This window comes from Dasypus novemcinctus, chromosome 6 (genome assembly GCF_030445035.2).
Source record: "Dasypus novemcinctus isolate mDasNov1 chromosome 6, mDasNov1.1.hap2, whole genome shotgun sequence".
NCBI lineage: Eukaryota > Metazoa > Chordata > Mammalia > Cingulata > Dasypodidae > Dasypus > Dasypus novemcinctus.
In genome coordinates, this window is record NC_080678.1 from 21,511,294 (window position 1) to 21,527,061 (window position 15,768).

At 38.3% G+C, this 15,768-nt stretch overlaps 1 protein-coding gene across 1 annotated transcript in view; it reads right to left on the minus strand.

The window, feature by feature from the left end:
- Positions 1–341: 341 nt before the first annotated feature.
- Positions 342–15,768, minus strand: part of PNLIPRP3 (pancreatic lipase related protein 3) — a 34,659-nt gene continuing 19,232 nt past the window's right edge. Inside the window, exons 4-12 of the mRNA XM_058299479.1 lie at positions 15,483–15,614; positions 13,185–13,293; positions 11,601–11,720; positions 11,397–11,519; positions 7,888–8,006; positions 5,032–5,164; positions 3,459–3,570; positions 700–867; positions 342–432 (exon numbers count right to left, since the gene is read on the minus strand). Of these exons, the coding sequence (XP_058155462.1) occupies positions 342–432; positions 700–867; positions 3,459–3,570; positions 5,032–5,164; positions 7,888–8,006; positions 11,397–11,519; positions 11,601–11,720; positions 13,185–13,293; positions 15,483–15,614 (1,107 nt within the window). The remainder of the gene's footprint in view (positions 433–699; positions 868–3,458; positions 3,571–5,031; positions 5,165–7,887; positions 8,007–11,396; positions 11,520–11,600; positions 11,721–13,184; positions 13,294–15,482; positions 15,615–15,768) is intronic.

Consider the following 15,768-nt stretch of genomic DNA (forward strand, 5'->3'; position numbering starts at 1 on the left):
CTCTTTTAATCATTTTAGAACAATGATTATTCAGTTGGAGATCCTATAAACATACTTCAAAAACTCAACCTAATAAAGACTCACTTTCTCCTAGTAAGTTCTCATGCTATATTCTTGAGTCACTTCCTTTATTCAGGGAAATTCCAATGCAGCTATCCAGGTTCCTATAGCTCAGTCCCCGGGCTCAGTCTGTTTTAAGACACACATAAAAGTTTATGGATGTGAAGAACAGTCTACACACACACACAAACTGTACTTTTCTATATCATTTACAAGGGCCAAGTTTGATCCAGATCCCAACTGGAAAGAGACTCTTTTTCTTCTTCATTGCTCCCATTAAACTAATCCATCAAGACTACATCTGGGAATTGGCATGGTTTCAGGTTCTGGATAATATCAGGTTCCATAGTATCCTGGCTACAGAAGGTAGATCTGAAAATTTTAAGGGAAAAAAAAGAGGTTTTAATATGATTCTGGAAGTGGGGGGAAAGACATTGGTAGATATTCTAGTTTAGTGAGTAATTATAATTTTGTAAACACCTTTACAAAAGCAATATTTATTTCTTACATAATTTTCCTTCACTGAGTGCAAAATTTCATTTTTATATTAGGTGGAAATTTCAAATTACATATTGGTTTTAAATACTACGTATAAAATTTAAACTGTATTATAAATGCAAAGGAAAAAATAATGCTTACTTATATTCATATTTTCCAGATACATTTGTTACCATTTCTGCTCCCAACTTATTCTGAGACTGTCCAAATGAATCTTTCTTCCAAAAGAACTCAATACTTGTAATGTTTCCAATGTTAATGTCTGTATTAATTAATTTTGTATAAGTCGTGCCTGGCTTAAGCTTTCCACTGTAAACAGAAATATAAAAGTCATAAACTTGTACTGAGTATCCACAAAAGTGAAGTGAAAGAAGACATCTGCATGTGTACCACAGAAGAGAAAATTGCATGTGCTGGCATTTGCTTTTAGGAGAGTTTTTCTTTCCATTCTCATTGGTGAGCATCTCAGAATAGCATGGTTCCCAAGGCTGAAAGAAGGGTGCTGTAAATAGGAAGCTTGATTGGCTGACTTTTAGGGGATGCTTAGAGAAGCATTATCTTGAGTTCTCTATCAAGAAAGATCTGGGCTTGGCTTTGTAATATCAGTAACTAGGTTTGATTGGCACTGAGAAATGATCAAACTGACAATGATGGACTAATCCTTACAAGATGGATCTGTAATCCAGAAGCCAGATTATCAACCCACAATGGGGAAGTGCTTCTCTTTTTAGTTGCCAGAATGCACCTTATTTCTCCATATAAAGGGATATGTGTAACCAAACTAGTGATAAGAAGAAGTTTTGGTGAGCATGGTAGTAGGGCAGACAGAAGTGGATTATATTGAGGCATATTCCACCAAAGCTAAAATAAGGCTGGATGAAATTTTCCTTCTCCACAATGAAATAAAATCCTTCCATATGGGCTAGACTGCAGTGTCACCCATATAAACATCTCTCACCTCCATGAGGGCTACTTACCTCTCCATTTTCTAAGTCCACTAACAAACCACCTGCCTTCCCTTTTTTGCATCAACAACAAAAGTTAAATGGTAGTTCATAACTGATAAAGCTATAGTTCAATCTAAGCTAGTCCCCTTGTCACTCCCTATTACATCACCTTGCCTTATTTTCTTCAGATTTATCACTACCTGCCACTTCCTTAATCATTTGTTAATTCATTGTCTGTCCTCTGTAACCAAAATATCAGATCCTTCAGAGTGGAGCTTATATGTATCTTGTCTATATCTTCAGCAATTAGAATCGTTACTACATATGGTAAGAATTTAAATATTTGTTGAATAAATGAAGGAATGTTGCTATTCCTAGGGCTTGTCTTATTCTGTTACATGTGGAATTAGATTTAATTATCAGAACACAACCGTTCATCCAAGTTCTTAAGAATAATCTCTCCATGGCTCAATGAACTACCTTCACATGGTGCCCATATAATGCAGTCCTTCATGAAAGTGTCTTTAAAAGCCCCCAAACTAAGGTATAGAGTGAAGTCAGACTCCTAAAACTAGACTGAATAACAGAAAAGAGCAGAGAAGAATTCAAATTCATTCAGCTGACTTCATTTCCAGATGAGACATCTACCATGAACCTTATGCTTAATTATTCTTAACAGAGGATCGAGTAACTATGCAACAGCATTACAAATAACTTCTTTAGACATTACTAAAAGAAGTACAGGGTGGGGGGAAGGAATATGTCAGAAAGCATTCCCATGAATCTTAAAAGGGTCAGAAGCTGTATATCCTATCTTCCCAGGCCAGGTGCCTTTGTGTAAGGCACAAACCTCTCAGCCTCAGAGTGTCCTATGAGCCAAAGAGCCACAGGCACACTATTGTGATCAACTTCTCTCAGAGGAATGGCTGATGGAGCCAAGGAGGACAGGAAGAAACAAGATATGCTAAGATAGAGAAGGGTATTTGGAACAAAGGAACAGCATGGGCAAAGTCAAGAAGAGAGAAAAGGGTGGAATCTATTCAGTGCTGGGTAGAACAAACAGTATAACCTGAGTTGATGCAAAATGGTGGAAGACACAGCTAGAAAGGTGGGCTGGAGGCCTGCGCATCAACCTAGGGTACAGACGGACACTGCCTGGTCCCATATTTATATGCAGTTATACTAAGGCAAGATGACATGTAGAAATTGCCAAAGCAATTAAACTGATACAGCCCTCAGCTAACAAATAAGCACAAAATCTCTGCTTTTCATGCCTTTGCTCATTATTTGAAGATGATGGAAATCATAGAGGCAAAACATGTAATCCAGGCATCTGCTTGCAAAAAGGTAGCATCTAGTTATTGTGTATAATGTTAATTTGGAAGTGAATTGCAGAGTTAAATAATAGAAGTGAAAGACACAATACAAAAATGCTAAGGCTAATCAAATAAAAGAGTAAGGAAAACTCAGGATGAAAGGAGACATCAAAAGACACTCAAACGTCTATATTGAATTATTCCCACCACTGACTGTTATATGTCCTATATCTGTGGGTATTGCTTGAGATAGCTTATAAGAAATTTAGCAGCTGATACACATTTTTATTTTATACATCATTTGTGATCTCTACAAATAGAAATATATGCTCAAATTTGCATAATATTAAATGGACTTGATTAAAAATGTATCTTGTGTACTCTACTGTCAATTTTTTTCCACTTGCTTTATTATCTAGATCTGTATTTTCATGCCTCCATTTCAAAACATGCCCTATTTCTAGATGAAACTGTGGGAAAAAATAAGTACTGTGATTTCTACTTTCTATCTGGAAAATCTGAAGTAAAAAAGAAAAGTCAAACACTGCATGGTAGCCTGTGGTATTGTAGGAAAAGAAACAACTAAGCTGCGTAACAAGCACCCTACACAGTGTTAGCCCCCTTGCTCTGAGCCTACCTGGCAATCTCAAGCTCTGCTGTTTTTCCCATTGTTCCACCTACACGGAGAAATATGCTTGCTTGAGTGACATTGTTTCCACTGAGTTTGACAGACAATTTGTGCCTCCAACCTGAAAATAAAGGGAAAAAAGCAAAAAAAGATGAGGGGCTAAAAAACCCTTGAAAAGCACAACATCCTAGGCACTTTCATGAAATTCAACTTTCAGGGTTAAAGCAGGACAAGGCACTTCATATTCATGAGAAAATACAACTTAAGATTGTTGGAGTGAGTTGGGCAAAAACAAAAGAAAACAAAACTACACTTAAATAGAAATGCCCATATTTTAATTTCCCAAAAGTAGCTTAAAAAGAAAATTCTTTAATTTTCCAGCCTTTTTTAAGACTTAAAAATGGACGTTGCATGTCTTCTTTCATCCATTTCCTTTGTACCTTTCAGATGCGTTTCACAAAGAATTTTATGAAGGACTGCATTTTCACAAAGTGTTAATACGCGTACAACAATTTCAGAATTCATGACAGAAGATCTGTTTAGCTTGATATTTTTTGAGGTTATACATGACCATTTACAAGGCTCACACTGCCTGGGTCTTCCTAGCACAAACCCTGCCACAGAGGAAAGGACAGCTCATTTTGCTTCTAAATTATAAGGAAAGCAAGACCTTCTTGCCCTACAGGTCTTCTAGGTATTTTTTTCTTCTGTATTAATTTTCAAACTGTGGCGAATAAGAACCTGGCAGTAGAAAGTCAGAGAATATAAACCCAACATGTCAGAAATTGAACCCGTTATCTTACTCCAAACCTGCCTTGCTTCCTGGATTACCAAGCACAGCGAATGGCACATCATCCACCCAGTCAGAATCGGCTTTGTCTTCTCCCTTTTCTATAGTCCCCCAAATTCATTCACTAAGTTCCACTTTGCCTCTACTCCCTAACCAGCCCCGTAATCTCTCCAATTCTCTCTTTCTGCCTAGATAGTTGCAACTGTCGCCTAACAGGTCACCCGGCCTCTATCTTGCCGTCTCTAATTCATGCAGCAACCAGTGACTTTTTCAAAGCATTTCTCTGATAATCCTTTTATGACTTTTCAGTGGCTTTCTACTGACCCAAAGAGAAAGCCCAAATCTTCACATGGCGTTCAAGGGCCTTCCATTTTCTTATCCAGTTTACTTCTCCCACCTCATCTCCTTCTTCCTGTCTCTGCTCTTTCTAAACTCCAGGCATTTACTTAGTTGGTTTCCTCTGCCTAGAATAGACTTCCCCTCCTTCTCCTTACTCACCCTCCAGGATTCAGGTTAGAAATCAAGGCCCTCCGGACCTGGCTGTAGAAGTCCCTCCTGAGAGCTCTGCAAGCATCTTCAAAGTCCCCTAACAAAATGTTCATACTCAGGATTGAAACAGGTTTGATTTCCTGCCCTCTCCACTCGCCTAAGCCCAATGAAGGACTGCACTGTGTTATTCTTCACTGCATCTCCAGAGTCTGACTCAATATTTAGTAGACACTGAATAAAAACGTGAAATTTTGAAGATAAGTATCTTAAAGCATTATAATAAAACTTAGTTATAATACTTACGGGCATATGGAGGAAGACTCCCTGTGTTTAAAAAATAATATGATCTACTAGTCTTCATATTTTTGAGGTGAAATCTATCAGCAAAATGGCCCATTGTTGGGCAACCTTCTTTGGAACAATGAGAGCATTTTCCCTGGACAGAAAATACAGTAAGAGGTAGTTACTTGTGTAATTAGAAATTCTGCCCTTCAATAAACCCACAATGTATTATGAGCTATAATAAAGCTTTGGAATCTAAGAAAGTATATGTATTAAAAAATGACCAAGTTGCCAGTTTTCAGAAACAAAACAAAAACAACTGAAAGAAAAAGATATGCTCTCTAGTAGAAAAATGTGTAAAGGATATGAAAGACAACCCACAGAAGAGGAAACTCAAATAGTCAATAACTATGCAAAAATGTGCTCAAACTCATTTGATAGCAGGGAAATGCTAATTAAAACAAGACATGATTTCATATCCTGAAGATTTGCAAAAATTAAAATAACTGGCAAAAACAACTACTGATGAAGACACTGAGTAGGGGAATTCTGTTTCTCTGCAGATTATAGATTGATAGATGCCGTAGACAGCAGTTACAAAATATCTAATAACAGTGGAAATGCACATACGCTTGGACAATTTCACTTCTATTATACACCATGAAATTCTACCCGACTACATATGGAGACATGAAAAGTGGTATTTACTATACTGTTGCCTTTTTTTTTCATTAGAGAAGTTGTAGGTTCACAGAAAAAAATCATGCATAAAATACAGAGCTCTCATATACCACCCTATTTTTGACACCATTTTTACTTTGGTACATTTGTTACAAGTCATGCAGCATTGTTCTTAAAAATAAAAATGGAAACAACCAAAGTGCATATTGTGGGGGAATTAATAAATTAAATTGTAGTTTATTCCTATAAAATATGTACATTGCATTTCTATACATCAGTGTAGCTTTCAAAATTATAATATTTAATGAAAAAAGCAAGTCCAGAAAGATACTTACAATATGACACCATTTATTTGATATATATTAAATTCACTTCAATTCTGCCTTGGGGGAAGAGAGTGAAGGGAATACTCGAGACATCAATTCTTTAATTTTATCTTTATTATTTTTTTAAATCTAAGGCAAACTAACAAAATATTAACTTAAAATATCTGGGTAGCAGGTGCTTGTGTATTTGCTATTTTAAATTTTGAACTTTTAAGTTTATAAACCTTAGGCATTTAGGCTAGGACCATCTATAATATATCCCTTTTGGAACTCCATTTTTAATGAAGGAAAATTCTAATATTACTACTACTACTAATGGCTTAAATTTATTGAATGCTTGTTATCTGCCAGGCTGTTCAAAGCACTTTCTTTACATTTAAATCATTTAATCCTTCAATCTGACAGTATAACCCTGTGCTCTCTCTTTTATTTGTTTTAATACTTTTTAGGTAAAACTACAATAAAAGACCTCAAGGAAACTGATTCAATGTTCTCTAGCTTTTAACCAAAATTAGCATCCATGTGGCAAATGAGCCACCTCCTAAGGATTTGGCAGTCTAACAGATTGGTCCCCATTATCTCTGAATGTATGATGACTTCTAGGGCCTGCTTCTGCTGGCCTTTAGTTCAGGAAATGCTATGATACCTTTGCCCTTCAAAGCAGCATTTGTGGTGGGAGGTCAGGGAGAAGGGGGGTTATCTGGGAAATAACAGTGTTTGGGATATTCCTCAGTGCTGTCAAGCTTTCTGAGGATGACAGTTAATCAGAGTAGGTTATCAACAAGGACAACAGGCTCAGGAAAATGGGAGGGCCACCTGAGAGCATCACCTTGCCATATTCCTAATCATGTTCTAACACTGCACTTATTCACAAAGTACAATTACTTGTAAAACACTTTAGCTGGAAACCCCATGTTTTGTACACTGATAAAACAGGGTATAATTAAATAAAATTATTTTCAAAATTTTAGTAATTTTAAATATATACAGTTGCTTAAAAATCTAATATGTTGTTAAATTTCTATTTTCACGTGGCCTTAAATATAATTAGAGAGACTTGGCTCAATCAGAAAATAACTTTGAATGTTAACCTATAAAGAAAAAAATACACACTGTTTCATCTTAGCCATTATATTAGTGTTAAACTATGTATGCACATGGCAAAAATTAATGCAAATATGGAGGAATGAACACATAGTAATGGAAGAAAACAGGGGATTAGATCTAAAGCACAAGAAAGAAAATCTTTTCCATTTTTCACTGCAAAATAGATTTTCTTTCTCCTTTTCATAGTGATAAACAAATTAAAAATACATTTAGCTCAGATGTGGCATGATGTACATTATGACTTCAGTGAAATCAGATTTGGTATTTTGTCACATATTGATCTGCAAGGAACTCCTGTGATCTATCTATGCTTTAGTTCTGCTATGTATAAATAATTAAATTTGAATAAAATAATTTTCATGTTCCAAGTACATAGCAATATGGTTGGTTGTAGCTATTGATTGGTGCAGACTTTTCAGGGCATCTTTGAAGATGCCATTTAAAATATATACATAGATAAGTTTTACCCTGGACTTATGGCTGTTATACAGTAGCATCTAATTACTGTATAATAAATAGCCAAAAAAAAATTGGATATAATCTTGAAAACTGCTGAAACAACCAGAATTCAAATAGTTGGTTTATTGCAGCCCTTCAGCAATCCCAGCTACTCTTCAGGACTCAGCACAGAAACAATCAATTATTTTCCAAAAATGATAGGTGCATTTTTTGCCACATACTCAAAGCTCTAATTTTTAGGTGTCTGCTCATGCTTCAAAAAATTACTTGATAATTATATTCCAAGGCAAAATGTTTTACTTACTGCTTTAAAAGATTTGTAGGATCTGCAAGGATAGGAAATAAATGCATCAGGGTTGAGAATGCTTTCAGCATAAAAGTGATGACTTCGGACATGATTACACTCAAAGAAGAGAGATGCTTCTGCGAAAACAATTGCCAATTAATTGATATCATTAATTGATATCAATGAACTGATATCTGATAGCCGGAACTATTTCTTAGAAAGAGTATCTTCAAAATGATAGTTTCTTGACTTGGGGGAGGGGGGGTCTAGACAGTTTGAGCTTGTGTGAAGGCTTGGCTCTTGCACAAAATCCATCAGTATTTTCATATCATTTTCTTTATGGCAAAGATTTGTGTATGTGTATGAATCGAAAAGGACATACAAGGAGGGCAAATAAGCAAAGTTAGTCCTCTGACACTAACACAACCAAGCACTCCCTGGGTCTCTGACATAAACACTTAGAGCTCTAAGAATCCCTGTGCACATGGTATCTCCACCTTAGCCCAAATAATTCTGTCTTCCTGTTTCTGCAGTAAGAACTGAACTCTGATTCAACCACAAAACAGCCAGCAATATTAACTAGTATACACCTTTAGCTGAGCTTACAAGTGTGAAGGGTGGGGCACATTATAAAAAATGGTAAAGGCAATATAGTTTTGTCACTGTCAAGCATGACATCATTGCCAAAATAGTTAGGATTACTGCAATAATAAATAAGGCAGATCTAAATACATTTAAACCATCTCATCTGAAGTTATCATAGGATTCTAGTCATTCATGCTTTACATAGCAATATTCTTACTGTATGGCATGAACCTAAGGAGTGATTCACTGGAGACTAAAATTATAGTTAATGATATACCTCACCCCTTTGCAATGTTATGTCATCACCCCTCTCATCAAGACATCCAACCGATTTTTCACCCTCCTTGGATTACTGGCTGGTCTTGTAATTTGCTTTGACCATCAGAATGCAGAGGAAGTGACTTGTGGCTGGGTAGAGAGGCCCTAGATAGCACTGGAAGAAAACCAGTTCCAAGGCTCCAGATACATGAGAAGGCCATCTTGAATATTCCTGCCCAGCTTGGCTCCACTCAGCCACCAGCTGGAAACAATCCCATGGATACCTCAGCCAGCACCACCCAGAGCAGTGCCTGCTGAGCTCGGACCTGCAGAACCATGAGCAATGATAATTTATATTCACAATTTTTAGACAAGCTTGTTCCTTAGAATGTAGTAACCTATGAATGTTTAAATGGTGTCTTAGTAAAAAAAAAATAATCTAAAACAAATATCTTGAAGCCTTACAATTCATCTAAGGACTTGGGTGAATGATAAATAAATGTGGTTTTAATACAGTAAAGTGGTAGGAAATATACTATCTCAAAATGATAGCTTATGAGAAATGTATGCTTTATTTGAATTACTCTTTTACAGAATCTCAAAAGTTCTATGAATAATACTTAATATAGTTACATAAAAAGTCTTATGATCTATACTTCACACTAATAAAGAAAGGATTTTAAGTCATAATATGGTTTTATGTGAGAGAAGTTTTATAATAAGCATGGATTTTGCTTATGAATCAGCTTTAATTCTTATTTTGAGAAGCTGGAAAACTAGTAGTCATTGCAAATAGAAACCTTTAATCACATTTACTCTTTCAGAACAAATATTAAAACACTGTAATTTATCTCTAATGAAAAGTAGATCTGAGCTACTCTTAGCATCATGACCTGCAAATCTTAGTTCTGAAACAACCAAATGAAAGATCAAATAATTTCATATCTAGATATTCTGACCACAAGGGATCAGATAGTAAATTATTTAGATTCTGCCAGATATTCCAGATCCTATGGGCAAAACCCAGAATATTTTACTTTACTCTCCAGATGTTTAAACATCACAAAGTGGGTCATATATTCCTTATGTGTCCCATGATCTACAAAGTAAAGGAAGTCTACTTGTGGTTCTGGGTAACTCCTACTTGACAAATTGGGAAACTTATATTTGACTGAAAATCTCCAATTAAAAAGCACAAGTCTGTGGGATACAGTTATGAGGCACAAGATTATTTTATATAAAATATCAGCCTATTATCACTATCATCATATGTATAAATATTATATATTATTATATATTAAGTATGATATAGATCATTATTTACCTTATGTAATTGTTAGGCTAATGTGTCACCTCAGCCAGGTAACTGTGCCCAGTTGTTTGGTAAAGCAAGCACTGGGCTAACTGTAATATAAGCACATATATGGGCTTTAGTCATTAGTGAGTTTACTGCATAAATATCTGGTTACATCTACATCCATCAGGGAGACTGCCATCAGCAATGAGTGACATTTTATCTAATCAGTTGAATGCCTTAAAAGGAGAAGTGATTTCAGCATTCAGAGAGAATTTCCCCACTGCCTTTGGAACGCTGGACAGCCAATGTCTCCCAGGAACTCATCAAGGACCTTCACTGGACTTTCATTGGAGCTCCTGGTTTGCAGCCTCCCTGCAAAACCTGGACTTGTACACCCCCACAGTCACGTGAGAGAATCTTATAAAATCTCATACTATTGACAGCTATCTCCTGTTGATTCTGTTGCCCAAAAGGGATGCTGACTAATACACCTAATCATATATGAAGATGGGGGAAATAATATCATTTTGGTGCTTTATAACTAAGTGCCCTGTAGATATTATTATTGACAGCTACTATGTAACATTATATACTATATGTTTAATTTGTGATTACTCTATCTGGAGTGCTTCTGTTAAAAAGTCAAGCAAACTATGTCTCCCCTTTGCTCAATACCCTCCCATGACTCCCAATTCATTTGAATAAAATCTTACCACAATCTTTAAGGTACTGCATCATCTCTCTCTGCCCTTGTTTCCTCTATGAACTCATCCCCAACTACTCTCTTCTCTTTTACTTTATTGCAGCCAAAATAGCTTCCTTACTGCCTCAAATCTGCCAGGCAGGCTCCTGCTCCAGACCCTTTGTACCTGCTGCCCTTTCTCCAGGTATCCACATTCCTGGCCTTAAAAAGTCTTCAGGTCTTCACTCAAAAGTCATCTTTAGAGTAAGGACTCTCTGATGACACTATCTAAAATCTCCTTCCCCCACCCTTACCTCTACTCTTCTCAATACATTAGAGTCTTCATAGCATTTATACTATTTATTTATTGTTTTTCTTTCAGATTAGCAGATAACCTTCAGTAAGTCAGGGATTTTGTATTCTTCCTATATCTGCTATCCCTAAAAGGATGCCTGGCATATAGTAAGCACTCAAAATGTATTGTTGAATGAATGAACACATTCTCCCTGTTTATGTTGTGGGACTACAATATGCCAGCATTTTATTGGCCATGGAGAATACAAAAGGAACTGACACATGGTCCCTAACCTTGCAGAGCTCACAGCTAGTGGGAATCTTCATACATATAAATATATACAAGAGAATGTCACATCCCATCGAAGGAGGGAGCTAAGTGGATGACATATCAGAAGTCTTCATATTTACTTTTTATAAAAACAGGGAACTCAAGTTTAAATAAAGGTGTAATCAAGTCATTACATCCTGGCATGTTCATTCCTCCATTTGGGTAAAAGTCGAGGTGGCCACAGGCATTAATAGTTCCCATACCTGAAACAGATAAAAGCAGGGTAAAGGCTTCTAAAAATCTCCTCTGTTTCAATGCAATTTCTGTTTGTGTTAAGATCTTACCAAGATCAAAGAACAAGCGAGCTGCATTTGTGTGGATAACATCGACAAAGTTGGCATCTGATTGGTCCAGCCTGACTTCATTTGGAGTGTTGTGGAAATATGGCCCAGCTGGGTCCAGGCCTAGGAAAAAGCACAATGTCTATTAAACCAAGATATGTGCCATACAAGAGCATACTTGAGGGTGACATTATTTTGGAAAACAATGTATTGGTATTGGTAAAGTCAAGCCTTTCTTTCCTATACGATGTATATAGGAAAAAGGTAAAGGAGAGGTCAGACATCACTCAGGGCAAAGTACAGCTGCAAATACTGAGTATATAAATGCAGGATCTGTATATACAGCAATACCAGATTCCCACATATAAACAACGCTGAGTGTAGACGATACCAAAATAGCTAACAAAGTCAGAAGAATCAAAGCGTCTCTACTAGGGTCTGTATATGGGATACTGTATGTACAATAAAGATCAGTGTGGATGGCAGAGGATTCCAAAAAGCAACATCTGTATGCAAAAAAATAAAAAGTAAAATAAAAAGGTAAGAGCTCTTCAGTATATAAAGGTGAATCTACAAAGCAACATAGTTAAAATAATAGAATCTTAGTGCTTACCTAAAGTTCCACTTTATTATATCACAAATGAAAAGCCTTAAGGCCAGTGTGTTAGAGGCAAAATTGGACTAAGAGCCCAGGAATCCAGATTCTGAGTCCATTGTCTCATGTTCAGATGTTTAATGAAACATAGGTAAAATACCTGAGAGTCTCTAAACCATTATGACCATTCACAATTCCACTCATTTACACACATTCACATTATTTATCAAGCGCCTATTATGTGCTAGGAATTAAGGTCAGCACTTAGGTACAAGGAAGAATAAGGCCGAGCTTTTGTCCTTAAGTTGCTCTCTGCTTGGTGGGAGAGGCACCTCAACACAGTAAGCTCTGGGCAGGGAGACGTGAGTGTGGGTGTTAGTAAACACAGAGAAGTGGCACATAGCCCAGTCCTGGGGAATTAGGACATGCTCCAGCTAGAGCCGGAAAATGCAGGCAGAGCTCTTTGGGTCCAGAAGATGAGCCAGGGAGAAGAAGATGGGGGAGGAAAGAGAAGGCACACATCCAGTAAGCACTGTGGGAAAATGTAACTAGTTTGCTAAGACTGAGGAGTAGAAACCTAAGATTTGGTGGAAGATGGAGATAACATTGAGAGCAGAAATCAGATGCGATACGACTCATGTTAAGGTCCTTGGACATAATGTTGTCAGTGGGAAGATGTTGCAAGTTTGCAAGGGGAAAGATTCATAACCAGGTTTATACTTGTAGAAAAATCCCTTTGCTGGTCCCAGAGAGGAGAGGATATGGGGCAGGGCTGTAGTTAACTCTCTGGGAATGTGGCCTGAACAAGAAATAAAGGTATCTACGAACTCACATTTTGAAATCGCATTCATGTTTTATTTTAAAAGGGTCATTTTCAGTAGACTCTTATGTTTGTACCTGCTACTTAATTTGGTGACAGCTGTTCAGATTTTTGAATATGTATAAACAAAATACATAAATCGATGCAAGGCCTAACTCCAAGGCACGCTTACCAGTTATTCTTCCGAGGCCTGGCATCCTTGACCCGGCTTCCCCAGCCAGATGTGCTCCCAAGCTGTGGCCAATCAAGTGCACTTTAGAAGGGGAATATCCAAATTTTGTCTGATAGATTTTTAAAAGGAAAGCAGAACAGGTATTTTTAAAAGAGAAGACAGAATGGCTTAACCATGCTTTAAAAGGGGGGCATGGTTCTCCCTTTCCCACACAGGATGGGGACTAGCGAGAATGACAGTGACATGGCAGCACACACATTCTTGGCTGGCAGATGGGGAGGGCCTCAGATAGGCCTTTCCCCTGTCCTACGGGGCTCCATGGTCCTGAGGACCACCAGAGCCGCCCCAGCTCCTGTGGCTGTGGCTACAGGCCCCAGGCCCCAACCCCCTGAGGCCCGACCCCCCCACCCCCAGCATGCCCCCAGTACGGGGTCAGAAATACGCTCCCCCTTGTGTTGTGGCCCGCTCGGCCCGGTCTGCCTCCTCCAGGTTAAGGCAAGTCTAGGAAATGTCTGGGATGACTTTGGCCTTAAAAGGGGCTTTGAAGAATAGTCATAAAGAGACTATATGCTTAAGAGTTCAAAAACCAACCAACCAACTTAAGGGGAAAAAAGGAGCAAGCATATTTATTTTCAGCCTCTCCTCATATTACTAGTGAAAAATTGAGCAATTGTCTTCACTTGAATTCATCTGTCAACTGATCAAATGTTCCATTTCCCCCACTAGTTACAATAGTATTTTATGTCTCTTTACAGAGAGTCTTTTCTCTCTCGTTTTCATATGTGAGTGGCTGTGTGGAGATGGCTTGTGGTCATTAGGGCATCCTGTCCTCCACTGCCACCACTGAAAATGCCCGCTTTCTTTCCTGTCTCTCTGTACCAGCAGGTGTCTGACATGGGCTCTCAGTCTTCCTCCCCTTCTTCCTTCTCTTCCTCCTTCCCCTTTGACCTGTACCCATTCCCAGGCACCTGCCACTCCTGGGCCAGTCCAGTGGGGAAACTGTGGCCTGATTAGCTGTGATGAGATGACAGAAAGAGAGGCAGGGAAGAAGCTGGCAGGTTCCTGTGGCTCTTCCTTCTTCAGACCTGGCTCCCAAATTGTCCCCAGGTGTCTCCTGGGATGCCCTGATCCTAAGCCCTCTCCCACTCTGCACAGGGGCCTCCAAGGATTCCTGTTAATTCAATTAACATTCAATTCAGCAAACACTTTTCTTTCAATTCAGCAGACATCTCCTTCCAGCTTCCTACGGGCATCTACAGTCTATCTATTAAACTAGAAGAGCCCCCAGCTCAGGTTCCAGGACCAATGAAGAAATTCACAAAGGCTTAAAGCTGGTTTTTCCCTGAAGCGCAGATGGCTCTCATTTCTTCCTTTGTATGCCCTGAGCCACCTTGAGCACCTCCTTGCACCTTCATCTTCCCTTGGGTGGGGAGGAGAAAGGTGGGGGCAGAGAGGCTTCAGTAGTCAGAATTCAACCGTCACCTCATCGGAGAGGCCTTCCCTGGGGACCCCATCTACGTTGGCTTCTGCTTCTGCTGCTCTCCATCCACCATCTCAGGTTGTGCAAACTCCGAAGCTAATGAACAATGAACACTTTCTCATTCATTTATTCATGTGTTTGCTTCTGTTGCCTTCTAGAGGGCTCCCTCCATGGCAGCAGCAGCACTGTCTTGCTCACAGCCCTGCCCACAGCAAGCACAGCATGAAATTCATGGGAGAAGATTGGTGGAGTGAACGAGGGAACCCTCCTTTAAAGTCTGAAAAGATCATTAAATCTTTACATTTTATTTCACTGCATTTTATTTTGGGAAATTACTCCCTGTAATGGCAGAGCATTTGGAGCTCACAGATAGTAAATGTCTATTTTCTTCCTTTGGAAAATGTGCTGGATAAGCAGTTGGGTCTGGACTGGCCTATACAACTAACTCACTGCTGTAGAACCCTGTTTCTGTGGGAGAATTCATTTCATGTTCTAAACAAATAGCATTTGTAAGATGGGAACAGCTTGTCGTCTTTAAAGACAGGTTTACAATGTGATGAAAACTAACCAAGATGGTCCTCCATGCTGACCAAGCCCTGGGAGGGACTTTTTGGTGATGAGCTTGTGAAGAGACGCTGCCACCTAGTGGTACTTCATGTAACCATAGAGCCTTCCCTTTCCCGGTTAACTTTATTCACATGCTTCTTATTTCACGTTTGGTATTTGTCTAAGCTAATTATCTAACATTGCCAAGAATTCTGGATGTTACGATGCAAAGTCAATGAAACATAATTTAAAAACAAATCAACTCTTCTTACCACGAGAACACCAATAAAGTAAGCCACCTCAGCACCCACAACACGGAGATTGTTTACAGCACTGATGTAATCCTGGGAACCATTAAACCAGTCTAAATTAATGCAGTTCACATCTTCCACTTGTAGCAACACCTGGAATGAAGATTTATTATAAATATTAAAGAAATAAGTATTAAAGAAAACCAAATTGCCCAAGCAAGTAATTCCATAGTTATAAGAAACAACGCTAGCTGGTATTTATTGAGACTTACTGCGTGCTAGGCAGGCACAGTTTTACATATATTAA